At 42.3% G+C, this 26,689-nt stretch overlaps 1 protein-coding gene across 5 annotated transcripts in view; it reads right to left on the reverse strand.

Annotated features, from left to right (window-relative positions):
• Nucleotides 1-6,247: 6,247 nt before the first annotated feature.
• usp42 (ubiquitin specific peptidase 42) overlaps nt 6,248-26,689 on the reverse strand; it is an 86,262-nt gene continuing 65,820 nt past the window's right edge. For 2 of the 5 annotated variants that reach the window (XM_073060150.1, XM_073060154.1), the window contains 5 exons: nt 25,525-25,850; nt 20,769-20,915; nt 16,854-16,957; nt 11,619-11,686; nt 6,248-7,535 (listed from right to left, as the gene is read on the reverse strand). In XM_073060150.1, coding sequence (XP_072916251.1) covers nt 11,648-11,686; nt 16,854-16,957; nt 20,769-20,915; nt 25,525-25,850 — 616 coding nt within the window. In that variant the 3' untranslated portion in view covers nt 6,248-7,535; nt 11,619-11,647. The remainder of the gene's footprint in view (nt 7,536-11,618; nt 11,687-16,853; nt 16,958-20,768; nt 20,916-25,524; nt 25,851-26,689) is intronic. The other 3 variants (XM_073060153.1, XM_073060152.1, XM_073060151.1) reach the window with 3 other exon arrangements.

A 26,689-nucleotide genomic window follows, 5' to 3' on the forward strand; every position in this document is an offset into this window, starting at 1 on the left:
GATGTATTTATCAAGTGTGCATCTCTGCGGGCTGGAAGTGGTTTTGTCATTGTCTCATCACAATCATTTGTACTCTATAGTGGGGCAAAATTATTTTGCTTGTCAGTGGGGTGAACAGAAAGCAGCGATAGTGTCTTATTATTTTTATTTATTTAGAGGTACAGTGTGGAACAGGCCCTTCTGGCTCAACAAATCGCACTGCCCAGCAACCCACCAATTTACTCCTAGCCTAACCACTAGACAATTTACATTGACCGATTAACCTACTGACTGATGAGTCTTTCGACCATGGGAGGAAATCCACGTGCACAGGGAGAAACTTTCTTACAGAAAACACTGGAATTGAACTCCCATGCCCCGGGCTGTAATAATGTGGTGCAAATCGCTACGCTACCATTGCATCTACCGTAATTGTTCAGGTCCAAGAAAGACTAGTTCATCTCCACAACTTGTGATAATTGTGTGGCTAACAATAATACAGTTGTACCATTCTGGGAGCTGCAAGGTGGTATATATTCAGATTCATTTATTTATCACGTGTTTCAAGACACACAAGTGAAATGTGTCATTAGCTTTAACAATCAACACGACCTAGGGGTGTGCTGCAGGCAGCCTGTAAATGTCACCACACACTCTGGTGCCAGTGTAGCATGCCCACCATGTCAGCAGAACACAACAAAACAACTCGAGTCCCTTTCCTCCCGAACACATGGACCCTAATCTGACCTCTTTGCATCCAAAACTATCCCAACTGACTTGAAAAACAAACAGCAAAGTCTGAACCACCATCTCAACAGAGCTGACAGCTCATCGACATCTTGGGAAAACAAAATGGCACCTCATTTTCCAGAATTTTTGTTAGACATCTTTGAGTTAAAACATTTTTTTTTGCTATAATGCTGGTCTCTTTTATCCCAACATTGGTGCAGCGTGAAACCCAATGCAGCCAATCCATTCTCACTAAACTTTTGTATGTTCATATTTAGTCAGTCCAAGTTGCGCTTTGCCTTAATGCTTAGTAGTATCCAGTGCCTGGCAAGCACTACAAAAGCAGAAATCCATTGCATCTCAATCTACTGATTCTCAGAACGGCCATAGGAATGAGATGTTGATACTGTTCTGATATTGGCTCATCTGAGGAATTAAACCCATTTTCAATACTGAAATTCTTCACACAAGGTAACTCCTTCCCTTGGTGGCAACACTACCAACCTTCAGCAGGAAGAATTGAACATTATCCATTTTCTAAAATACCAAAGTATTTTCACTATCTGAACATTAAAATAGTTACTTTGAGGAAGCCTATATGAACCACAACACCCAAATTGTTCTTTTATAACAAGCCATTTGCGAGTTTTAATCATATGAGACTGAATAAAGTTTTATTTCTGAAGCTAAAGTCCTTGTGTGGAAGGAGGGAGAGAGATGGTTTAAGTTAATGAAAAGGCATCAACCTGTTTAATCAGACCATTGAAATTGCTAGCAATATTTTGCTTTTAAATAGCAAACCACAAGCATTGTGTCAAAATCAAATTAGGGCTATTGACAAACAAAATCAATGTACTGAAAATTTGAAACGTAAACTGTTAAGTATCTGTGGAGCAAGAACAATGACGTGGCAGTATGATTAAACGTGTTTACTGAGTCACTCGTAATGCTACATGCTGGGCAACACACAGTGCAGTAGTGACAAACCGGGCCCACTGGACAAAAATGTACGCACTCAAAAACCCGTGCATAAAAACAAAAAGTGCGTTGCGCTATCAAATAGCCGTACGTGCACTTGCCATGTTCTCACAATCAGTCCGATAAGGTACATAGCTCTATTTCTCTTCACAGGTATTGCTTTACCTGAGGGTTTCCAGTGGCAGTTCACCAGGTTGATTCCGGAGATGAGGGGTTTAACCTATGAGGAGAGATTGGGTCACCTGGGACTACACTGGCTGAAGTTCAGAACAATGACAGGACACCTGATAGAAACAGGAATGTTGCAAAAGGGATTGATCAGATAAAGGCAGAAAAGATGTTTCCACTGGCAAATGAGGAAAGAACTAAAGGATATGGCTTCAAGATTCAGGGGAGTAGATTTGGGACTGAGTAGAGGAGAAACTTTTTCCCAGAGAGTAGTGAATCTGTAGAATTCTCTGCCTCGGGAAGCAACAGACAAAAATAAATATTTAAAGACACAGTCAGATTTTTGCACAAGGATTATGGGGAAAGGCAAGTAGGTCCGTGGTCAGATTAGTCATGATGTTACTGAAGGATGGGGCGGAACGAGCCAGATGGCTGACTCCTGCTCCTTTAAAAATATATATTTATGTCCCCATGTTCAGATTTTAAGCATCGGCAGTTCATGGAATTTCCTTCATCTTTAAAAAAGTAACTTAGATTTACTTAAAATCTATGTTGTGGAATCTGAACCTTTACAGTGGCACCCAAGCTTGGGGCAAAGACTACTGTCATCCCAATAAAATGGAGAGAAAATGGTGGTTACGACCCAATGACTGAGATGCAGGACTGATTATTTGTGAATAAGATGTTTTTAAAAAACAAACTTTTTCAAGGTGGATAATGAAATGTAAATGCAACTGTTTGGTGCTTGAGGAATGTTTATATGTGCTTGCAAAAACAGTCACTCACCTGGCATTTACAAGGCCTTTCTTTTCAAAACTTTACAACAGACTGCAGTTCAGTATCTTCATTGACATAAAATAATATTCCAAAAGAAACTCTTGTCAAAATGAATAATGATTTTTACATTTGCCCAGGGTGGAAATGGCTAATACAAGGAGGCATAATTTTAAGGTGATGGAGAAAAGTATAGGAGTATGTCAGAGGTAGGTCTTGTTTAACACACAGAGTTGGGGGAGATGCATGGTAGGGACAAACTTATTAGGGATTTGTGGGTGCCATGGTTAGCACAACACTATTACAGCCTGGGGCATTCTGGTGTTCTGAGTTCAATTCTGGCACCCTTATGTAAGGAGACTCTGTACTTCCTCCTTGTGGAACGAGTAGGGTTTCCCCAGGGTGTTCCGGTTTCCTCTCACAGTTCAAAGACATATCAGGTCGGTTAATTAATCATTGTAAATTGTCCTTTGATAGGGTTAAGGTTAATCGGATTTGTTGGAGGTTCCTGGGCTGGTGCAGCTTGAAGGGCTTATTCTGCGTTGTATCACCAAATAAATAAATAAATAAATAAATAAATCAATACATGCACACATTTAAGATACTCAGGTGGATAGATGAAAGGAAAATGGGCTATGTGGGAGGGAAGGGCAAGTTTAATCTTCGAGTAAGTTAAGGGGTGAGCACAACATGGACGAACGGGCCTGTACTGTTCAAAGATGGCCTTGAATTCTCTAGTGCAGCAAATCAATTTACACTCCTGAGTTTATGAATAGTGCCTTTAATCCCCAGTATCTTTTATCTCAGTATCTGATGGAATTATCATCCATCCAAACAAATGCTGGCTTGATAGAGAGAAGGGTCAAGTGTTGGGGCCACCTCTTTTTATGTTGCATGCCAATGATTTGGATGAAGGAATTGATAGCTTTGTGACCAAGTTTGCAGATGATACGAAGATAGGTGGAAGGACAGGTAATGTTGAAGAGGCAGGGGGTCTGCAGAAGGACTTAGACTGGGGAAATGGGCAACAAAGTGGTAAATGGAATATAATGTCCCTACATTGTCATGCACTTTGGTAGAAGGAACAAAGGCAAAGACTACTTAGTAAATGGGGAGAAAATTCAGAAATCAGAGGTACAGAGCGACCTGGAAGCCCTCGAGCAGGATTCGCTTAAGGTTAACTTGCAGGCTGAGTCATTGGTAAGGATGGCAAATGGAATCTTAGCATTCATTTCAAGAGGACCAGAATGCAAAACAAGGACGTAATGCAGAGGCTTTATAAGGCATTGGTCAAACCATAGAGTATTTTTAAAATTATGAACAGTTTTGGGCCGCTTAGCTATAAGATGTGCTGGCACTGGAGAGTCCAGAGGAGGGTGATGAGAATGATTCCAGGAATGAAACGGTTAACATATGAGGATCATTTGATGGATCTGATCCTGTACTCACTGGAGTTTAGAAGAATGAGGGGTGATCTAATTGAAACCTATCAAATAAAATATAAGAGCAGAATTAGGCCATTTGGCCCATCGAGTCTTCTCCGTTTCATCATGGCTGATCCAATTTTCCTCTCAGCCCCAATCTCTTGCCTTCTCCCTGTATCCCTTCATGCCCTGACCAATCAAGAATCTATCAATCTCTGCCCTAAATATACATAAAAACCTGGCCTCCACAGCTGCCTGTGGCAAAGAATTGCACTCTCTTGATTAAAGAAATTCCTCTTAATTTCCTTTCTAAAATGACACCCCTCTATTCTGAGGCTGTGTCTTCTGGTCTCAGACACCGCCACCATAGAAAACATTCCCTCCACATCCACTCCATCAAAGCATTTCACCATTCGATAGGTTTTAATGAGGTCATCCCTCATTCTTCTGAATTCTAGAGAATACAGGCCCAGAACCATCAAACGCTCTATATGTGAAAAGCCATTAAATCCTGTAATCATTTTCATAAACCTCCTTTGAACCCACTCCAGTTTTCACATATCTTTTCTAAGGGGCCCAAAGCTGCTCACAATATTCCAAATGAGGCCTCAGCAGTGCTTTAAGCCCTAACATTATATCCTTGCTTTTATATTCTAATCCTCTTGAAATTAATGCTAACATTGCATTTGCCTTCCTCACCAGACTCAACCTGCAAATTAACCTTTAGAGAATCCTGCACAAGGACTGCCAAGTCCCTTAGTGTTTAAGTTTTTTTTGTATTTTCTCTCTATTTTGATAAGTCAACCGTCATTTCTTCCACCAAAGTGCATGACCGTACACTTCCCAACACTGTATTCCATCTGCCATTTCTTTGCCCATTCTCCTAATCTGTCTAAGTCTTTCTGAAGCCTCTCTACTTCCTCAAAGCTACCTGCCCCTCTACCTATCTTCATATCATCTGCAAACTTTGCAACAAAGCCATCATCCAAATCACTGACATATATAGCAAAAAGAATCGATCCCAACACAAACCCCAGTGGAACACCACTATCACCAGCAGCCAGCCAGAAAAGGCTCCCTTTATTCCCACTCCTTGCTTCCTGCCAATCAGCCACTGCTTTATCCATGCTAGAATCTTCCCTGTAATACCATGTGGTTGTAGCTTGTTAAGCAGCCTCATATGTACCACCTTGTCAAAGACCTTCTTAAAATCTGAGTACACAACATCAATTCTCCTTTGTCTATCATGCTTATTTCCTCAAAAGAGTTCCAACGGATTTGTCAGGCAAGATTTTCCCTTGAGGAAACAATGCTATTCCCAACCACTGAGGTCAGACTAACTGGTCTATAGTTTCCTTTCTTCTGCCTCTCTCCCTTCTCGAAGAGTGGAGTGACATCCAAAATTTTCCATTCTTCCAGAACCATTTCAGAATCCAGAATCTTGAGGTGTACACTATCTGGTCCAGGTAACTTAATTACCATCAGACCTTTCAGTTTCCCAATAACCTTCTCTCTAGTTATGGTAACTTTATACACTTCATGCCCCTGACACCTGGAACTTCCACCATAATGCTAGTGTCTTCCACAGTGAAGACTGTTACAAAATATTTATTCAGTTCGTCCACAATGTTGGTGCCCCCCCATTTCAACCTCTCCAGCATCATTTTCCAGCAGTCCAACATCCACTCTTGGCTTTCCTTTGAGTATCCTCTTTAATATTATTGACTAGCTTACTTTTGTATTTCAAATATTGAAAAGTCTGGATAAAGTGGATGTGCAGAGGATGTTTCCTATATCGGGAGAGTGTAGAACTAGAGGGCACAGTCCCAGAATTGAGGGACGTCCATTTAGAACAGAGATGAAGAAAAATTTCTTTAGCCATAGGATGGTGAATCTGTGGAATTCATTGCCACAGACAGCTGTGCAAGCCAAGTTCATTCAGTATATTTAAGGTGGAGAATGATAGTTTCATGATTAGTCAGTGCGTCAAAGGTTTCAGTGTAAAGGCAGAAGAATAAGGTTGAGAGGGAATAATCAATCAGCCATGGTGGAATGGTGGAGCAGACTCAATTGGCTGAATGGCCTAATTCTATTACTTTGTCTTATGGTCTTAACGAGGATATGTCTGTTTGTTATCAAGCTTAGATGTGAATGATGGCTGTGCACTGTGAAAGGAAAAGCGTTAACACATTGCGTTATATACATTTTGTTCAGCTTTACTTCATGTTCGTACATTCTACAAATTTCACATGCTACAGTACAACATGGGCAGATGGCTGTTCCATCCCAAACACCTCTCAACCAACTCAATTAAACACACTTCAGTACGGCTCTGAACCACACATACGCACACACAGTTTCCCATAATCACATGGATTACATTAGTTTTTTTTTTAAACCTTGCTTCCTGATACAGGCCCAGAGTTGAAATAGCTGGTATCACAGTTTGAGTGTGTCTCAGTTTTAATGTTCTTAGGATTCAATTCTGTCCGCAGCTAGAAACTTTTGAAGTGACATACAATCGGTAAAGGTACTGGAAGCACCTCAGATGCTAGAAAGGCAACTGCTACATTGCACGCAGATGTAGCCCAGTGTAAATGCACATTGGGAATTTATTTTGCCATCAAACCAGGGCAAAAAAAATTAATGGTCCAGATCAATTTACATTTCTTTTAAACAATATATTCTATGTATATATCAGTACAGTTTTGCCCAAGGAACATCTTTAAAGGCAGTATATTAGAAGAGTAGCATTAAAATAATTTACATTCTAAAGCCCTTTTATAAACAAATTATAACCTGTGAATTTAAAAGTAAATAAAGAGTTTAAAATTTAAAATCAAGAACTGTATTCTAGACCATATAATGCTGAATTTAAAGAAATTAGTTTCTAGTTTCAGACAGAATTCAAATAAGTAATCGTTGAGATTCCTGTCATAAGACAGAACTGTTTTGATTTTAACTCTTGACTGATTTTGCTTTCAAAAAGAAAAACTTTGGGTTTGTAAAATAAGATTTAGTGCTTGGTTTATTAAAACAAACCACTGATTTCACAGTCTGCTACACTATCAATATTCCTGTCTTCCCAGTAGCCATTTCCTGGTCCGTTTATTCAGGTACCAGTTACACCCAAGAGTTAACCGCTAGAAATTACACATAACACACAAGTAGTAATCAAACCTGAGTCTGTGGCTGAGCAGCATTGGAGTCTTTTAAAAAAAATTCCAGGGTGAATTACCATTTATATATTACAGCTATTTATACAGTATTTGTACAGTGTTCATCAAGGAACAGAAACTAACAATCCTTTTTGGATTTTTCACTAAACGTGTAAATCAAAAAAAAACAAACTCTCCAAGAAGAAAACTAAAAGTGTTTCTGCCTGGTTGTGAAAGTTCTGTACAGTATTTTAAGGAATAAAGCACCGCGTGCAGGATCCCAAAGTGTGAGCTCTTGTGAAGTTTCGTCACATTTTGTGGATATCTAAACAAAGATAGAAGAGTACAATTAGGTTCAACAGTGACAAAAATCTTCTTGCTGGTTATAAATGTTTACAGAATATGGTACACCTGGGTTGCTGGGTCAGGCAGCAAGGTAAACACAGGTAACAACACCTGGATCTGATCACCAGACAGACTTCTCTATGTTCTCGTGGGTACAACAGCGGCAGGAAAACCGTGGAGCTTCCCTCTTAGTGCAACTTTCTGCAGACTCACACACCACAGAGGGCGCACTCCGAGTTGTGTATTTCATCCAAATTATTGCAAACTCCAAATTCATTAACAAAAACCAGCCACTTTATTAGGGACCCATGCTCATTAATGCAAATACCTAATCAGCCAATCACATGGCAGCAACTCAATGCATAAAAGCATGCAGACATGGTCAAGAGGTTCAGTTATTATTCAGAAAAAACACCAGAATGGCAAAAATTGCAAATGTCACTCCACTGTTTACAAAGGTAGGGAGGCGGAAATTATAAGTCAGTTAGACTGACCAGTGGTTGGGAGTTCCTGGTTAAGGATGTGCTTGCAGGGTACCTGGAGGCACACACCAGGCCAAAGTCAGCATGGTTTTCTAAAAGGGAAATCTTGCCTGACAAATCTGCTGGAATTCTTTGAGGAAAAACAAGCAGGGTAGACAAAGGAGATTCAGTAGTTGTTTGCTTGGATTTTCAGGACTTCAACAAGGTGCCACTCATGAGGCTGCTCCAGAAGATAAAGGCCCATGGTATTACAAGAAAGATACTAGCACGGGTAGAGCATTGGCTGATTGGCAGGAGGCAAAGAGCAGGAATAAAGGAGTCTCTTCTGTTTGGCTTCCAGTGATTGGTGGTGTGCCGCAGAAATGAATGACAGAATTGTGGACAAGTTTACGGAAAGGTAAGTGGGGGGGGGGGGCAGGTAGCGTTGAGGAAGCAGGGAGGCTGCAGAAGCACTTAATTGGATTAGGGAAATGGGCAAAGATGTGGCAGGTGAAATACAGTGTCAGGAAGTGTATGGTATGCTCTTTGGTAGAATAAAGGGCGTAGATCATTTTCCGAACAGGGAGAATGTTCAAAAATCTGAGGTGCAAAGGGACTTGGGGGATCCTTGTGCAGGATTCCCTAAAGATTAACTTGCAAGTCGAGTTGGTGGTGAGAAAGGCAAATGTAATATTAGATTTCAAGAGCACTAGTATACAAAAGCAAGGATATAATGCCTATGTAAGGCATTGGCCAGGGTTCTGGTCAAGTTGGTGTCAGCAAATGATCTCAGGCTTGTTTGTGTTACGGAAACCATTGGAGCAGGTTGGAACTCAATCAAGTGATATAGCACTCTGCTGTGTCTGGAGAGCTGCCTCATGGGGACCCGAAAAGAAGAAGAACACGAGCTGACTCTAGGAAAAGACTAGAGATGGGGCGCGGGGTCATGAACGACTCCATCTCGAAGCGGCAAGGGGGGTTCTCACTGAATAATGGAATAATGGAAGGCCTAGACAGAGTGGATGGGGAGAAGACGTTTCCTATTGTCGGTGAATCTGGCACCAGAGGGCACAGCCTCAGAATAGAGGGATGCCCATTTAGAACAGAGGTGAGCAGTAATTTCTTTAACTAAAGGATGATGAATTTGTGGAGGCCAAGTAATTGAGGCAGATAGGGCCTTGATTAGACAGGACATTGAAGGTTACGGGAGAAGGAAGGAGAATGGGGATGGGAGGGACAATAAATCAGGCATGATGGAATGGCCGAGGAGACCTGATGGGCCAAATTCTACTCCTATACTGTATCTTATGGTCTTAAATGTGATTTAAGTGACTTTGACTGTGGAATGATTGTTGGTGCTAGACAGGGTGGTTTGAGTATCTCAGAAAGTGCTGATCTCCTGGGATTTTCATTCATGACAGTCTCTACCATCTATAGAATGGAGCAAAAAACATCCAGTGAGCAGCAGTTCTGTGGGCCAAAGCACCTAGTTAATGAGAGAGCCCAGAAGAAGATGATCATTCATGTTCAAGATGATGGGGGAGTGGGTGGGCACAACAATAACTACGTGTTACAACAATGGTGTGTACAAAAGCATCTCTGAACCCACAACACTTTAAACCTTGAAGTGGATGGACTATAAGAGCAGAAGACCACACCAGATACCACTCCCGTACCTAATATAGTGGCCAGTGAGCGTAGAAACTAATAAAAGGATTTGAAAAAATACTTGAGTCCTGATGAAGGGTCTCAACCCAAAATGCTGACTGTCTGTCTATTCCTCACCACAGACACTGCCTGATCTGCTGAGCTCCTGCAGCATTTTGTGTGCACTGCTTTGGATTTCCAGCATCTGTGCAATCTCGTTTGTGAAGAAAATACAAAAGGAAGCAGAGGGGCGACTGCAAGGTCCCAGTGATTACAGGATGTTAAATTTCCAAGGGAATTCCTCTATTGTCTTGAGAGACCAAGGCAAAATAGCCTAGAAGCAGTGGTAGGTTTATAAGTAGAACTAAAAATGAAACAGGAATTCCAGACAGTGTTCGAAGGTGACGTTTGTTAATTCAGACAGAGAGGCATTGGGAGTGGCCTCAAATACTGAGCCAAGAAACGTGCCTGGAGCAGTGATCAAAAATACACAGCAGCGTGCCCCTGAATTACAAACACGAGATTAAAGCACGCTTCTCCTGAAGTATTACCTTAACATTGTAATGTTAACAAGGCTACACTGACCCCACCCTGTTACACCTGCATACCTCAGATGCTTGTTTCAGCTATGTGCACAGTGCCCTTGTACAATCTGATTTCAAAATCACCAAGAGTTTTTGATTGAAGAGGCAGTATTTACCAAATTTGGGACTTTGAAATTACATTTGCCATCCACAGGCATGATTCCAGTGTTCATAAAGGGGTGAAAGCGTAACACATCATGCCCTCTCTCCTCAAACTCTTAATGATTCAGGACAAATTCAATTTTGATTCATGAACTGTCATTCTTTCTAGTTTCTCCATAATGTTTTCCTCATTTCCACCTTATGCAACACCTCATCTGGAATCTATCTGCAAGAAATCTTTTGGGAATGTCAAAGACCCAGTTCAATCTATCGGTGTACTCTCAAGGGTTAGCTGTCCCCAGCTTTCCTACCTGCCCTTGGATCAATATTAACACAGCTGGAAATCCTCCCAGCTCCACACTTACTGTCACTGCAACATTTCTCTTTTCGTTAATCCCCATTCTCATGTAACCATTTCCATTGGTATTTAAACTTCCTCTTTGGCCCTGCTTTGTTTATGATAGACATTTAAAATGTCAAGGAAAAATGCCTTAAAACTGATTGTTATTACGTAGGACTGGTTTATTGAATATTTTCAAGACACCATTAGATATGTTTAAAATGGGACTTCCCATTCCGACATGCCAGTCCATGCCCTCTGCTGTCAAAATGAGGTGACTCTCAGGTTGGAGGAGCAACACCTCATATTCCATCTTGGTAGCCTACAAGCTGTTGGCATGAACATCAATTTCTCTAGCTTCTGGTAATTTCTCTTCTTTTCCATTCCAGCTCCCCTCTTAACCCCCACCCCTTTGCTTCACATGCCTATCACCTCTCTGTGGTGGTGACTCTCCTCCTTCCCTTTCCCCCATGGTCCACTCTGCTCTATCAGATTCCTTCTTCAGCCCTTTACCTCTTCCACCAGACATCTCCCAGATCCTTCCTTCATTCCCCCAACTTCCCCCTCATCTGGTTTCACCCGTCTCCAGCCAGTTTGTATTCATCCTCCACGACCTGCTCTTTTTTATTCTGGCTTCTATCCCCTTCCTTTCCAGACCTTATGAAGGGTCTTGGCCTGAAACATCAACTGTTTATTCCCATCCATCGGTGCTGACCGACCTGCTGAGTTTCTCCAGCATTTTGTTTGTGTTGCTCTGAATTTCCAGAATCGGCAGAATCTCTTGTGTTTATAAATACATTTCTGCAACAGGTCACTGTTAGCATTCTAAGTTTTGAAAGCATGGAATTACTCTTGAACATGGAGATTGTATGAATTGGAGAAGCTTTTAAAACCCCATTTGCATTCCTGTGCATCTATCAAACACCGACCTGTATTAAAGTTTCCCTTCTGGAAACTTCTATTGAGCTTTCTGCTCTTCACATCGCTTTTCATCGGCCTGTAAAGAAAAAACACAAGTCACGATGGCACATACAGCTATTGCATGAATTTATAAAATACTTTTAACTAGTTGTACACAGAGAGCATCACTCTATGATTCAATGTACGTGTGACCGATACCAGCTAAAAAAGGCACGACAGCCTTGCTGGTGAGGTAACCAACCCAGAATGTAGGCAGCTAGCAAGCTAGGGAGTGGTGTAACCACAGCATTACTTAAGGCAAGGCACAAAATGCAAAGAGCCAAGCAGTCTGTACGTTCCGTCCCTGTGGCCATAAAGTTTCCATCTTCTCATACATATGTACAAACCTAAAACAACACTGTGTTCTCAATATACTGGGAGAACTGCATTCGTAGATCCCTCAGCACAATCAAGGACCTCTCCCACCCGTCCCACAATCTCTTTGTCCTCCCACTGTCTGGCAAACGGTACCGTAGTGTAAGACAGTTATGCTAGGTAACGGCTTCTTTCCCAAACAGAATCTTCTGAGCACCCTGCTACCTCCCAGTACATTTTATTTATCAGAGCGCCAGTAATAGTAATACTGACGTATATTTAACTATATGTCAACTTGTACATCTACAGAATAGTTTTATTATAATCTGTTAGTATTATTTTACATGCTGTATGATATATGTGCTGTGTTGGTCACTGAGGAATGCTGGTTTCTTTACTTGTACACACGTGTACGTGCACGGGGACGATGTGAGTCCTGGGCTGGATGCCCTGTTCACTTCAGGAAAGTGAAACACCTCTCACCGTCTCTCCTTTCCAGGTGTAGTGATCGCTGCAGGACCCTGCTTGCCTTGCTGTGCAGGAGGTCACTTGCATATGGCCTTTCCTACACTACTGTGCTCAAAGCAACACCTTCACATGGAGTCCCTGTCCTTTCTGGGTTTGCTAACCGAGTGTCCAGCAGTATAACTGGGCAGGCAGGCTGGGCTCATTAGTCTCGGTTGGCAGCCAGTCCAGGCTATAAGACCATAAGATATAGGAGCAGAAGTAGGCCATTCAGCCCATCGAGATTGCTCTGCCATTCAATCATGGGCTGATCCAATTCTTCCAGTCAATTCCAACTCTCCTGTCTTCTCCTTTTCTCCTTTGATGCCCTGGCTAATCAAGAACCTATCTACCTCTGCCTTAAATACACCCAATGACTTGGCCTCCATAGACGCTCATGGCAACAAATTCCATAGATTTACCACACTCTGACTAAAGTAATTTCTCCACATCTCTGTTCTAAATGGATGTCCTTCAATCCTGAAGTCATGTCCTCTTGTTCTAGACTCCCCTACCGTGGAAAATAACTTTGCCCTGGTCACTGAGGAGTGCTGTTTTCTTTAGAGCAGGACAACTCCCAGACAGATGGGACTTGTTAGCCTTGTCAGGCAGTCTGTCTTGTTGAAGAAAAACTCTGATACTCAGCCTACAGCCTTGTCGCAGCTCATTGTGCCATTGTGGAATGTCCAGTGGACCGGTCTGCGCGCACCAATTCTCACTATAATCCTACGCAGTGCAGGCAGGAAGTCTTCACTCCTGAGGACTGTTCTTCCTTCCTGATCTTCGCATGCGAAGAAGCAATCATCATCATAAGTATGGTTGAGTGGCAATAAAATTGAGTATTATTTATTTCCCAAAGTTTATGCTTCAAGTTATTTCTCAGGCAAAGTCTGCTTTAGGCTACTGAGTAATGTCACTGATGGAGAACAGAAGACTTGCTCTGGCAGAGGACTTTAATACTCAGTCATAGGTTACATACAACAATACTGTCAGAACAGCCCAATCTATATGTTATTTTATACTAACTGTCCCCTCCCTGTGCTTTATCCATATCCCTCAATCCCCTTCATATTCATGTGTCTATCCAAACAGCCTGCTTCCACTACTGCCCCTGGTAACTCATTCGAGGCACCTAGCACTCACCGTGTGAAAAACTTGCCCCTCACATCGCCTTTACACATTAATCAGCAAGACCATAAGGACACAGGAGTGGAGTTAAGCCATGCTGCTCCACCATTCATTGACATTTCTACCAGAGGAAAGATTCTATCCATAGCTAGAACATAGCACAGTACAAACCCTTTGGCCCACAATGTTGTGCCGAACCCTTACACAAGACTGAGATCAATCTAACCTCTCCCTCTCTGCACGTCTCTAAAGCTTCCAGGTGACCAGAACTGAACGCAATCTCTTGACTGACAAAGGCCAACACACCTAGCGGCTTCTTAGCAACCCTATCAACTTGCGCAGCAACTTTGAGGCCATGGACTGAAATTGGAGATGTCTAGATTCACAAGGGGTAGAGAGGATACACAGTTGCTAGTCTGAAACTAGAGATTTAGATTTAAGTAGCGGGGGCAAGTATCTAGAGGGAATTTGGAGTGCATGCCCCTCCCCACACACACAACAGAGTTGTCAGAGTAATGACAATTTGTCAGAGAGTGTGATAGAAGCAGATACAATTGCAAAACACTTAAGACATTTGTACAGATATAGGGATAGGAAAAGTTTTGAGGGATATGGGCCAAACGCAGGCTAATGAGTCGCTTAGGTAGGCATGGATGTATTGGGTTGAAGGACCTGTTTTTGTGGCATATAGCCATAAGACATAGGAGCAGAATTAAGCCATCTGGCCCATCAAATTTGCTCCACCATGTCTGATTTACTGTCCTTCACAACCCGTTCTCCTGCCTTATTGCTGTAATCTTTGACATCCTTACTAATCAAGAACCCATCAACCATCACTTTAAGTATACCCAATGACTTGGCTTCCACAGCTGCCCATGGCAATGAATTCTCTGTGGCTAAAGAAATTCCTCAACTCTGTTGAGATGTCCTTGTATTTGGAGGCTGTATCCACAGGTCCTAGACTCTCTCACTACTGGCAACAGTAACTGTATATTATTCAGTAAGGGCATCCAGGTAAACGTAATGGAGATAGAGATTACTGAAACTGATTAAGGGATAGAAGGATCTCCCACTGTTCCTAACTCCAGGATGGTACACTGTACTATGACAACAGTATGCCTCACCCTTGTTTTCAGACAAAATTTACATAGATATAATTGTTTTCTGTGGCAGATGGAGATGAAATTTTTAAAAAGACAGTACACAGTGACGCAAGACATCAGTGTTGATGTACTGAAGGATCTTGGGGTCGAAGACCAGAGTTCCCTGACAGTGGCTGCACATGTTGATAGAGTGGTAAATAAGGCATACGACGTGCTTGCCTTATTAATTGAGGCATGAGTCAGGAAGTTGTGGTGCAGCCTGATAACGCTCTGATTAGGTTTATTCACTTCTGTCCACCCACTACAGGAAAGGTGCTGAGGCTTTGGCGAGGGTGCAGAAGGGGTACACCAGGACTAGAAGGCATGTGCTATAAGGAGAGGCTGGACAAACATGTATTGTTTTCTCTAGAGTGGCCAAGGCTGAGGGGAGATCTGATAGAGGTTTATAAGATTACGAGAGGCACAGGTAGAATAGACAGCTGGCATCTTTTCCTGAGGGTTGAAATGTCCAACACTAGAGGGCATTATTTAGAGGCAGAAATTCTAAGGAACTAAGTGGGATGAGTATTTTCCTTCTTTACACAGGAAGTGACGGGTGCTTGGAATGTGTTGCCAGGGTGGTGGAGGTGGGTAGGTGCATGCAACACGCATAAAATGCTGGAGGAACTCAGTAGGCGAGGAAGCATCTACGGAAATGAATAGATAGTCGACATTTCAAGCTGAGACCCTTCTTCATTTGGCCGTAATGTCAAGTATCTATTCATTTCCATGGATGCTGCCTGATCTGCTAAGTTCCTCCAGCATTTTGTGTGTGGATTTCCAGCACCTGCAGTCTTCTTTGTGATTAGATACATGCATGAAAGTGCAGAGTATACAAGGAGCAAACAAGAGAATATCTGCAGATGCTGGAAATCCAATGTGTTGCTCAGAGGATATAAGGATATGGATTTTAACTATTTTAGTTAGGAGTTTAATTATTTGGCAGAATGTCACAGGCTGAAGGGCCTGTTCTTGTGCTGTACTGTTCTGTGTTGTAGCTTTAATAGAAATACCATACCATTCTGGTGCACCGATCGTGAGTTGGGGAGCTATGAGAGAAGAGGCGGTGCACTGTCTGCCAGTTACCACAGGGGTCGGTGTTGGTACTTCTGCTTTTTATGATGTGTGTCAATGGACTATAGGCTTAATGGATTTGTGGCTAAATTTGCTGATGATACAAAGATAGCTGGAGGAACGGGTGGTGTTGAGGAAACAGCGCCTGCGGAGAGACTTAGGGGAATGGGCAAGGAAGTGGTAAATGAAATACAATGTTGGGAAGTGTATGGTCATGCACTTTGGGGGAAGAAATAAGCAGGCAGATTATTATTTTGATAGGGAGAGAATTCAAAATGCAGAGATGTAAAGGGACTTGGGAGCCCTTGTGCAGGATACCCTAAAGGTTAACCTCTAGGTTGAGTTGGTGGTGAAAAGGCGAACGCAATGTTGGCATTCGTTTCTAGAAGTATAGAATATAAGAGCTGGGATGTGATGTTGAGGCTCTATAAGGCACCCATGAGACACTTGGAGTGTTGTGTGCAGTTTTGGGCTCCTTATTTTAGAAAGGATATATTGACATTGGAGAGGGTTCAAAGAAGATATACGAGAATGATTCCAGGAATGAAAAGATTACCATAAGAGGAACGTCTGGCAGCTCTTGGGCTGTATTCCTGGAGTTCAGGAGAATGAAGGGGATCTCATAGAAACATTCTGAATGTTAAAAGGCCTGAACAGATTAGATACAGCAAAGTTATTACCCATGGTAGGGGATTCTAAGACAAGAGGGCACGACTTAAGGATTGAAGGATGTCCAATCAGAACAGAAGTGTGGAGAAATTACTTTAATCGAAGGGTGGAATTTGTTGCCATGAGCAGCTGTGGAGGCCAAGTCACTGGGTGCATTTAAGGCAGAGATAGATAGGTTCTTGAGTAGTCAGGGCAACAAAAGGTGTGAGGAGAAGGCAGGAGAGTGGGGATGACTGGAATAATTGGATCAGCCCATGACTGAATGGCGGAGCAGACTCGATGGGCCAAATGGCCTATTTCTGCTCCCATCTCTTATGGTCTTATTCTGTATCAAATCACCAAGATTTTGTTCAAAAAATAATGTGCACATACCTTCCGCCTTGTCGAATCCCTAAAAGAACTAACAGCAGAAAAGTTGCTCCTGCTCTCTATCGGACAACATTCCTTGTAATTGTGTGAGTAGTGCTTCTCTCGTACTGTCAAAGGAAATCACAATTAAATTGCTTTTAGTTTTAGAACAGCAGAGTCAGTATTTAAAGATCACACCTGAAGTTTCCCCACATTTGAGTGCAAGCTATGAAGACAGTAAACCCAATGCTTGCTCAGATTTATAAGATGGAGCAGGAGTAACCTCTTCGACAAAATGGATGTTATAAATAACATTCGTGAAATCAATTCCCTAATCCAGCAGATGTCCTCCTCCTGGGTCAGTGATGATTAAGCTGGATGCTTGGTGTGTGCTTGACAAATGGGGGCAAGGTTAAGTTTACTGACATCTGTTCAAGTCTGAATGCCAGCAATGAAAAGCATGACACACACAAAACTCTGGCGCAACTCAGCAGGCCAAGCAGCATCCATGGAGGGGAATAAACAACCAACATTGCAGATCAAGACCCTTTGTCACAAACTTCCTGTTGCTTGGTCACCCTTGTGACAGGGATCTTTGCATAAAAAAAGCAAGACCCCCAGCAAGCCAAGTTACCGATTATATTGCTGTTTGCAGCACTACTGGGGGTTATACGGTTACTGAACAGTTTCTAACTAGCACCAGTCGCAACACTTGTGTGACTGTTAGAAACCAGAGGTCAGAGCGAACAATTTTTAAACATCATCAGTTGTGTGGGTTTGTGTTCAAAAGGCAGTGATTTTGTCACTGACTGTAGGCGAGGAACAAGCAGCAAGCCAACTCTTTTGCTTACTGTGGTTTCGAGCATTCAGGCTTAGAGATGCCAAAATGAGCCAGGAGTCAAAAAGAAACGATTTCACTACTTCAATAAGTTAGGAACTACAAAGAATTTTAAGGTATCAACAATCATGCTGAATATCACAATGAAGATTTAGACGGTGCAGCTGTCGATAGCATTGTATGAAGGCAGTCTGTTACGTACACTAGGTGTCTGCGCTGATTTTGTTCACTTACAGTCAATCAAAAGAACACGGCAGCACACACCGGATGACCATCTCTATTGATAAACTTTAGGAACAAATAATGTTTTATAGTACTGTAGTAATATTGGTAGTGTTCTGATTTGTATTTATTATTATTTAATCTAAATACAGAATCTGTTACTCAGTTAAATGGTAATTTGTTTTTTTAAAATACCTTTTTAACTACTTCCATGAAATTTTGGCTAATTGGGGCAGCCACTTAATTGGGCCAAAATGCACTGGTCCCAATGTGTTCCAATTAACCAGAATCCAATCTGTAGAATACAGGACATAGAAATCTACAGCACATTACAGGTTGTTCGGCCCACAATGTTGTGCTGACCATGTAACCTACTCTAGAAACTGCCATTAATTTCCCTAGCGCATAGCCCTCTATTCTTCTAAGCTCCATGCACCTAGAGGCTCTTAGAAGACCCTAGTTTAACCGCTACCACCACTGCCGCTGACACCACATTCCACACACCCACCACGATGCGTGGGAAAACTTACCCCTGACATCCCCTCGGAACCCATTTTCAAGCTCTTTGAAATTATGCCCCCTTGTGTTAGCTATTTCAGCCCTGGAAAAAAAGCCTCTGGATAACATGATCAATGCCCCATATCATTAAATACACCTCTATCAGGTCATCTCTCATCCTCCGTCGCTCCAAGGAGAAAAGGCTGAGTTCACTCAACCTATTCTCATAAGGTGTCCCCACCAATCCAGGTAACATCCATGTCAATTTCTGCACTCTCTCTATAGATTCCATATATAGTTAATATAAATTAAATAAATAAGTCAATTCCACTAAAATTGACACAAAGTCCTGCAATTGAGATTAAATAAACTTTCTCATTGTTGCAATGATTATTCAAACCTAAGTTTCAGATTGTAATTTTTAAAGTTTATTTTCCCTACTTCCTCTTGGCGTTACTTGAGGAGACTCAAAGATCAAGTTGCACCTGTTCTCCGGTGAATTCCAGCAACATGGAGAGAACAAGCTGGTCAGACCTGTTAGCTCATTGCTGCAGAAACTCCACGAGCAGCTGCTGGTGTGGAGGAGGAAGTGTGGTGACAGACGGCAGTTGCAGGAGATGAAATTAAAAGCGGGCTTTCTGCTGGCGAGCACATAATGTAACACATGGTGTCACCGAGCCTGTTTGTTTTGTTGGAGTGGCTAATGTGCTGGATACTTAATCCCACAGTGCAGAAGGCATTAAAGGGACCGCGGCCATTTTAAACACACAATGGGCAAGAACAACCATAAAAGGGGGCTTTCCCAGTGGCCACCCATTTCAATTCCACTCCAATATGTCAGCCCATGGCCACCTCTACTACCATGAGGAGCAGCAGCAGTACCTCAGTCTATATAACCATATAACAATCACAGCACGGAAACAGGCCATTCCGGCCCTCCTAGTCCGTGCCGAACTCTTAATCTCACCTAGTCCCACCTACCCGCACTCAGCCCATAACCCTCCACTCCTTTCCTGTCCATATACCTATCCAATTTTACCTTAAATGACACAACTGAACTGGCCTCTACTACTTCTACAGGAAGCTCATTCCACACAGCTATCACTCTCTCAGTAAAGAAATATCCCCTCGTGTTTCCCTTAAACTTTTGCCCCCTAACTCTCAAATCATGTCCTCTCGTTTGAATCTCCCCTACTCTCAATGGAAACAGCCTATTCACGTCAACTCTATCTATCCCTCTCAACATTTTAAATACCTCGATCAAATCCCCCCTCAACCTTCTAAGCTCCAATGAATAGAGACCTAACTTGTTCAACCTTTCTCTGTAACTTAAGTGCTGAAACCCAGGTAACATCCTAGTAAATCGTCTCTGCATTCTCTCTAATTTATTGATATCTTTCCTATAATTCGATGACCAGAACTGTACACAATATTCGGTGACCAGAACTGTACACAATAGTATCCAACCTGAAGGGATGAATGGTGACTTCTCTAACTTCTAGTAATTTCTACCACTCACAGGGAGAATGTACAAAATTCTTACAGGCAGCAGTGGGAATTGAACCTGATTCGCCTGTACTGTAAAGCTTTATCCCAGTGATCATATCCAGCCACTTCCTACTTTGGTGAATCTGTTTACGTTTTCTAGCATTGACAACGTACACTCAGTGGCCACTTTATTAGGTACACCTGCTCGATAATGCAAATACCTAATCAGCCAATCATGTGACTGCAACTCAATGCATAAAAGCATGCAGACATAGTCAAGAGGTTCAGTTGACCAGACCAAAGACCAGAATGGGGGAGAAATGTAATCTAAGTGGCTTTGATTGGGGAATTATTGTTGGTGCCGGATGGGTGGTTTGAGTATCTCAGAAACTGCTCATCTCCTGGGATTTTCATTCGCAACAGTCTCTAGAGTTTACAGAGAATGGTGTGAAAAAAAAACATCCAATCAGTGGCAGTTCTGCAGGGAAAAATGCCTTGTTTATGAAAGAGGTCAGAGGAGAATGGCCAGACTGATTCAAGTCTACAGGAAGGCGACAGTAACTCAAATAACCACGTGTTACAACAGTGATGTGCAGAAGAGCATCTCTGAATGCACAATACATTGAACCCTTAAGTGGATGGGCTACAGCAGCAGAAGACCATTGGAGGTACTTAATAAAGTGGTCACTGAGCGCACATTAACCCTCAAGCCCATAACCTTATACAATCTTTTCAGTGGCCGATTCTGTAGCACCTGCAGTACTTTGGATTTAACCTATTGATTTCAGAAGTGCAGGTCTAATTTAACTCTCCTAATCAAAGCTAGACATGCAAGCAGAAAAGCAAGTGATTTTAGTTAAGTATTTTAAAAGGTAATGTACTGATTGACTTACAGTGTTCTTTCTCCAGTTTTGAATGTTTATAGAAATCACTGCCATTTTCTAACCTCTTCCTGGACCACTCACTGTGACGGTCATATATCGATCCACAGTCTAGAAGATGCCTGCTAATACCTTCATTATGATCGTTTAGTAGTTCATCTGCAAGTCAGTAATACGGTGATAACGAATCATAAGCAAAAAGTGGCGGTTCACAACATATTTCACAAACTTCATGATGTACGCCAAAGATACTAAATTTCAATTTAGATCTGAAATATTTAACAACAAATTTCACAACATACATCAGTGATATAAAACCTGATTCCGATTCTAAATCTTGTTGAAATTTACTACAATGATTGGTGTATGTGAACAAATATTAGGGTTTTGATAGAGTTTAAAGTAGTTCAGAATAGTTGGATTCAGACTTCCTGATCACCTTATACATTGAAACTAACAGTGAAATGTATTGTTTGCGTTAACAATCAACACACCCAGGTATGTGCTGGAGGACATGTCTCACATTCCAGTGCCAACGTAGCATGTGCAGAATGTTCAGCTGAACAACACAGAACACAAGCAACAAAACGGCAGCAAAACAAGCCCCACTGGGACAAGCAACAGATTTTCCAATGAGATTCTACCCACCCTAGATGGATCTTATACAAGGCTGAAGTACAAAGCTCATTCACAGCTCCAGCTTTCAGTCACACAGGTTTGTCATTATCATATTGCACAATGCAATTTTCACTTAGGTAATCAATAAGGTCTGAAATACTTTTCCCAGGATGTCCAAGAGATAGAAACCAAATCGAATTTTGATGTCCGGATCGGGAGCAGCATCTCCAACACCATCACACGGAGTACAGGGGCTCCCCAGGGCTGTGTGCTCAGTCCACTGTTGTTCACTCTGCTGACCCACGACTGTGCTGCAACACACAGCTCGAACCACATCATCAAGTTCGCCGATGACACGACCGTGGTGGGTCTCATCAGCTTACAGAGAGGAGGTGCAGCGGCTAATGGACTGGTGCAGAGCCAACAACCTGTCTCTTAATGTGAACAAAACAAAAGAGATGGTTGTTGATTTCAGGAGGGCACGGGGCGACCACTCCCCGCTGAACATTGACGGCTCCTCGGTAGAGATCGTGAAGAGCACCAAATTTCTTGGTGTTCACCTGGCGGAGAATCTCACCTAGTCCCTCAACACCAGCTCCATAGCAAAGAAAGCCCAGCAGCGCCTCTACTTTCTGCGAAGGCTGAGGAAAGTCCATCTCCCACCCCCCCATCCTCATCACATTCTACAGGGGTTGTATTGAGAGCATCCTGAGCAGTTGCATCACTGCCTGGTTCGTAAATTGCACCATCTCGGATCGAAAGACCCTGCAGCGGATAGTGAGGTCAGCTGAGAAGATCATTGGAGTCTCTCTTCCTGCCATCACGGACATTTACACTACACGCTGCATCCGCAAAGGAAACAGCATTATGAAGGACCCCATGCACCCCTCATACAATCTCTTCTCCCTCCTGCCATCTGGGAAAAGGCTCCGAAGCATTCAGGCTCTCATGACCAGACTATGTAAGTTTCTTCCCCCAAGCTATCAGACTCCTCAATACCCGAAGCCCGGACTGACACCTTGCCCTACTGTCCTGTTTATTATTTATTGTAATGCCTGCACTGTTTTTGTGCACTTTATGCAGTCCAGTGTAGGTCTGTAGTCTAGTGCGGCTTTCTCTGTGTTGTTTTTTTTTTTTACATAGTTCAGTCTAGTTTTTGTACTGTGTCATGTAACACCATGGTCCTGAAAAACGTTGTCTCATTTTTACTGTGTACTGTACCAGCAGTTATGGTCGAAATGACAATAAAAGTGACTTGACTTGACTTGAAACACTTTGCATGTTACAGACATATTGGCAGGGGATACTGAGGCCTTAACATGCAAACAAAAAAACATCTAAAACCTTTGTGTTGTCATTCTAAGCATTACCTGACAGGATTATTTTTTCTGAAGTTATCTTATTCAGTCACTGCTATCTGGCTCCATGCAGAAGCTGATGCAAACCTGACCTCCGAGGTAATGTAATATTTCTTGTGCTTGGCCTGACTCTACCCCATGAGATACTTCAGTTTCGGTCATGTAGCCAAACACTACAGAAGTGGTCAGCTCTACAGGGGCATACACCACTTCACATGGCTCTAATGAGGTCTGTAACCGAGGACAGCATATCTTATAGCATAATCGAGAACTATTATTCTCACTTTATCCTTTAAAATTGTTCCGATCATTGACCGACTGTAGCCTAGTGCTTTTCCAATGACCGATGGCGTTTCACCTCTTTCCGATCGCTTTATTACTTCCATCTTATTTTCAATCGCGATCGTTTTCCATCAACGGAACAGAAACTGCTGTGGATTCAGCAGCAGCCGCGGGTGGCGAGACGGGAGCTCCCCTGGGTCCTAAAGTCCACCTGCACTGAAACAGGTTAAATAATGGATTTGAGCATCCGTGTTTTACGGTATCCGCGGGGGTCCCAGAACCAATCCCCCATGGATAAGGAGGGCTGACTGTATTAAGAGTTAGCCTGATCTGACCCAAAGCATTTGACGTCTCTGGGCCTGTACTCAAAGCTCAGAGTAAATTTATTATCGACGTACATGTGTCACCATATACAAACCTGAGATTCATTTCACAGACATGAGAAAATCCTCAGATCTGGAAATCAAAGTAACACAGAAAATGCTGCAGGAACTCAGCAGGCCAGGCAGCATCGATGGAAAAGAGTAAACAGTTGATATTTCGGGCCGAGACCCTTCATCAGGAATAAAGAAATAAGAGATGAGAAGTCAGAGTAAGAAGGTGGTGGCGGAGAAGAAGTACAAGGTAGTAAGTGATATGTGAAACTGGGAGGGGGCAGGGGTGACATAAAAAGCTGTGAAGTCGGTTGGTGGAAGAGATAAAGGGGGAAGAACAGAGGGAGGTGATGGGCAGGTATGGAGATAAAGTGAGAGAGGGAAATAGGAATGGGGAATGGTGAAGGAGAGGTTGGGGGGGGTGTATAACTTCCACCGTTCACCAAAACAGTACTGTGCAAAAGTCTTAGGCACATCTATATAACAGGGTGCTTAAGACTTTTGCAACGTACTATATTTGTCAACGTGGAGCAGAGTATGAGTTTGTAAAACTGGTGGGAGCATAGGATTTGGGAATGCCGAGGGTGGAGCACCATGGGAGGGGTGTGGGACAGTGGCAGAGGAGTGCTGCCGTGGAGGTGGGACATGTGCAGACACCCAGCCCTGAGACACCTAGTAAGGACATCTGATTCCAAACAATTGGTTTATTGATCATTACAGAATGTCTCTCTGCTGCTTCCCACTACCCATCTCCCTTCCCCCTTTCCCAATCATGATTCACCTCTCCCTGCCCCCTTCCCACTCTCAGTCCACAATAGAGACCCATATCAGAATCAGGTTTATCATCACCCATGTATGTCATGAATTTTTTTTGCAGCAGCAGCACAGTGCAATACATAAAATTACTGCGGTATTGTACAAAAATCAGGCATCCTAGGCGATCCTATATACATATATACACATACGTTGAAGACTTTTGAACAGAGACACTGCTATTTAATTAATTAGAATTTATAGGACTCTTCACTCATTAGTTAAGCCTGCTCTATTTATATTTCTGATTACTGGTAGTGTGTTAATGTAGTCTGATAAATTGTGCAAAAGTTCAGGGAACATGGTGAATGTTACTAGCTGGTGCCAAATAATGGACTTCTAATCAAAATTTAAACTTTTCACATTGTTACAAAGGAGACAGGTCTTTTTAACCTGCATAATTTCTGTGAAATCTTGATCCATGCTATTTAAGGCATGAAAACTGAACTGAAAAATCTCTTAAATTAACCAAATTTCCTGGGGAAATGTGTTTTTTGGCTGGTGCTATTTCTGACAGTGCAGTTCAGTTGGGGTTCTTTCAGTCTCCTGAATAAGATCCTGTTTTTGTAACTGATTAATGCAAATCTCAGAAGCCTCGGTGGAAACAGTGGGCTCCCAGTGCAGACCAGACTTGCCGATCTACAAACTGAAATTCCTGTAAAATAAGATTAGGAAACTGATCTGTGGAGTTTCCGGACCAGAAAGGCGTAATGGTGGCTGCTGGATTGGGCGAAAGGTAGGAGAAGTGGAAAGGGTTAGCTGCAGATGCAATTAAGGATAGGATCAAAGTTCAAAGTAAAATTTATTATCAAAGGATGAAGAGGTCATAGGTTTTGGAATCAGTTCAAAGTAATTTTATCAAAGTACATATATCTCACCATATACTACCTTGAGATTCATTTTCTTATGGGCATTCAAGGTAGAAAAATACAATAGAACCAATAAAAAAACTACACACAAGACTGTAAAAGATAAACAGCAAATACAAATAAAAAAGTCAACAAATACTGAGAACATTCCTCATCTCTGTTCTAAAGGGACATCCTTGTATTCTGAGGTTGTCCTGTGATCATAGACTCCCCCACTATAGGAAACCCTCTCCACCTCCACTCAAATATTCCTTATATGTTAACCCTTTCAGTCCTGGAATCATTCCGTGAGCTTCCTCTGGATCTTTTCCTAAATAAGGGGTCAAATTCTGGAACATGGGATGGGGCACCTTACTTGGTATGGGCCAGTTGGGCTGACGGACCTAATGCCGTGCTGTATGACTCTGGAACAGAAATGCTAATTTACTGATCACTTGTCAACACTGTATCCTACCTCTGGTGTGGAGGTGAGAACCGTTCTGCTTGCTTTCTATATATGCAACTTTAGCTTTCTGCTGCAATCGATCATCGTATGTTTGCTTGTATCTGTGTATCTTATCTTCAGAAAAGCCACTGTGGGTTGGTTCACAGAACCTCTCCCGTTCACCTGTAGTGTTTGCTGTTTTCGCACCATGGTGTTTTCTGGAATGGTGATGGTCTTTTTGGTAATGGTCATCTTTGTCATCATGATGTCGTTTCTTCTTCTTCTTCTTTTTCTTTTTCCGGTGTTTCCTTTCATCGGTCCCAGAATCCATTTCTGACATATCCATCAGATGTTGCCTAGAAAACGGAGATGACGATCACAGCAAAATTGGTAATTGGTTTATTATTGTCACGTGTACCGAGACAGTGTTTGCATGCCATCCAGATCATTTCATACAGGGAGTACTTAACGCAAAATAAGCACTTCATAATAAAGGATAAAGAGATTCAGCAAATGCTGGAAATCCAGAGTAGCGCACACACAAAATGCTGCAGAACTCAGTAGGTCAGAGAACTCCTCTGCATCTATGGAGAGGAATAAACAGTCAACATATCAGTCTGAGCTCCAAATCCAACTGTATATTGCTTTCCACAGATGCTGCCTGACCTGCTGAGTTCCTCTAGCATTGTGTTAATTCAAAAGTAACTACTTAATACTGAAGTAAAATGGAATATAGTTAGTTATGGAGAAAGTACAGTGCAGGCAAGGTACGAGGTCTATGACACAGTAGACTGAGATCAAGAGTTTATCAGTATTGTACAAGAATTCCATTCAAGAGTCTTCTGATAGAAGGGTAGAAACAGTCCTTCAGCCTGTGTTCTCAAGTTTTTGTATCTTTCGCTCAATGGAAAGAGGGAGATGAGAGAATGACCAAGGTGCAAGGGGTTTTATGATATTGTTTACTGGGAGATACAGCACGGGATCACTTCCTGTCCAATGAGCCCATACCACCTATTACATATTGGCTGCTTTCAATGAATGAAAAACTTTTATACAGATTTCTAGTCAAGTTGCTACTACCATGTGAAAAATTTAAAACCACCCTCAGATCTACAAATGTCAGCTGTGCAAAGCAGAGACTTCCTTGAGGGTAGATGACCTATTACAGTCACATACCTCCAGCGGTAACAAATGA

This window comes from Hemitrygon akajei, chromosome 11 (genome assembly GCF_048418815.1).
Source record: "Hemitrygon akajei chromosome 11, sHemAka1.3, whole genome shotgun sequence".
Classification (NCBI taxonomy): Eukaryota; Metazoa; Chordata; class Chondrichthyes; order Myliobatiformes; family Dasyatidae; genus Hemitrygon; species Hemitrygon akajei.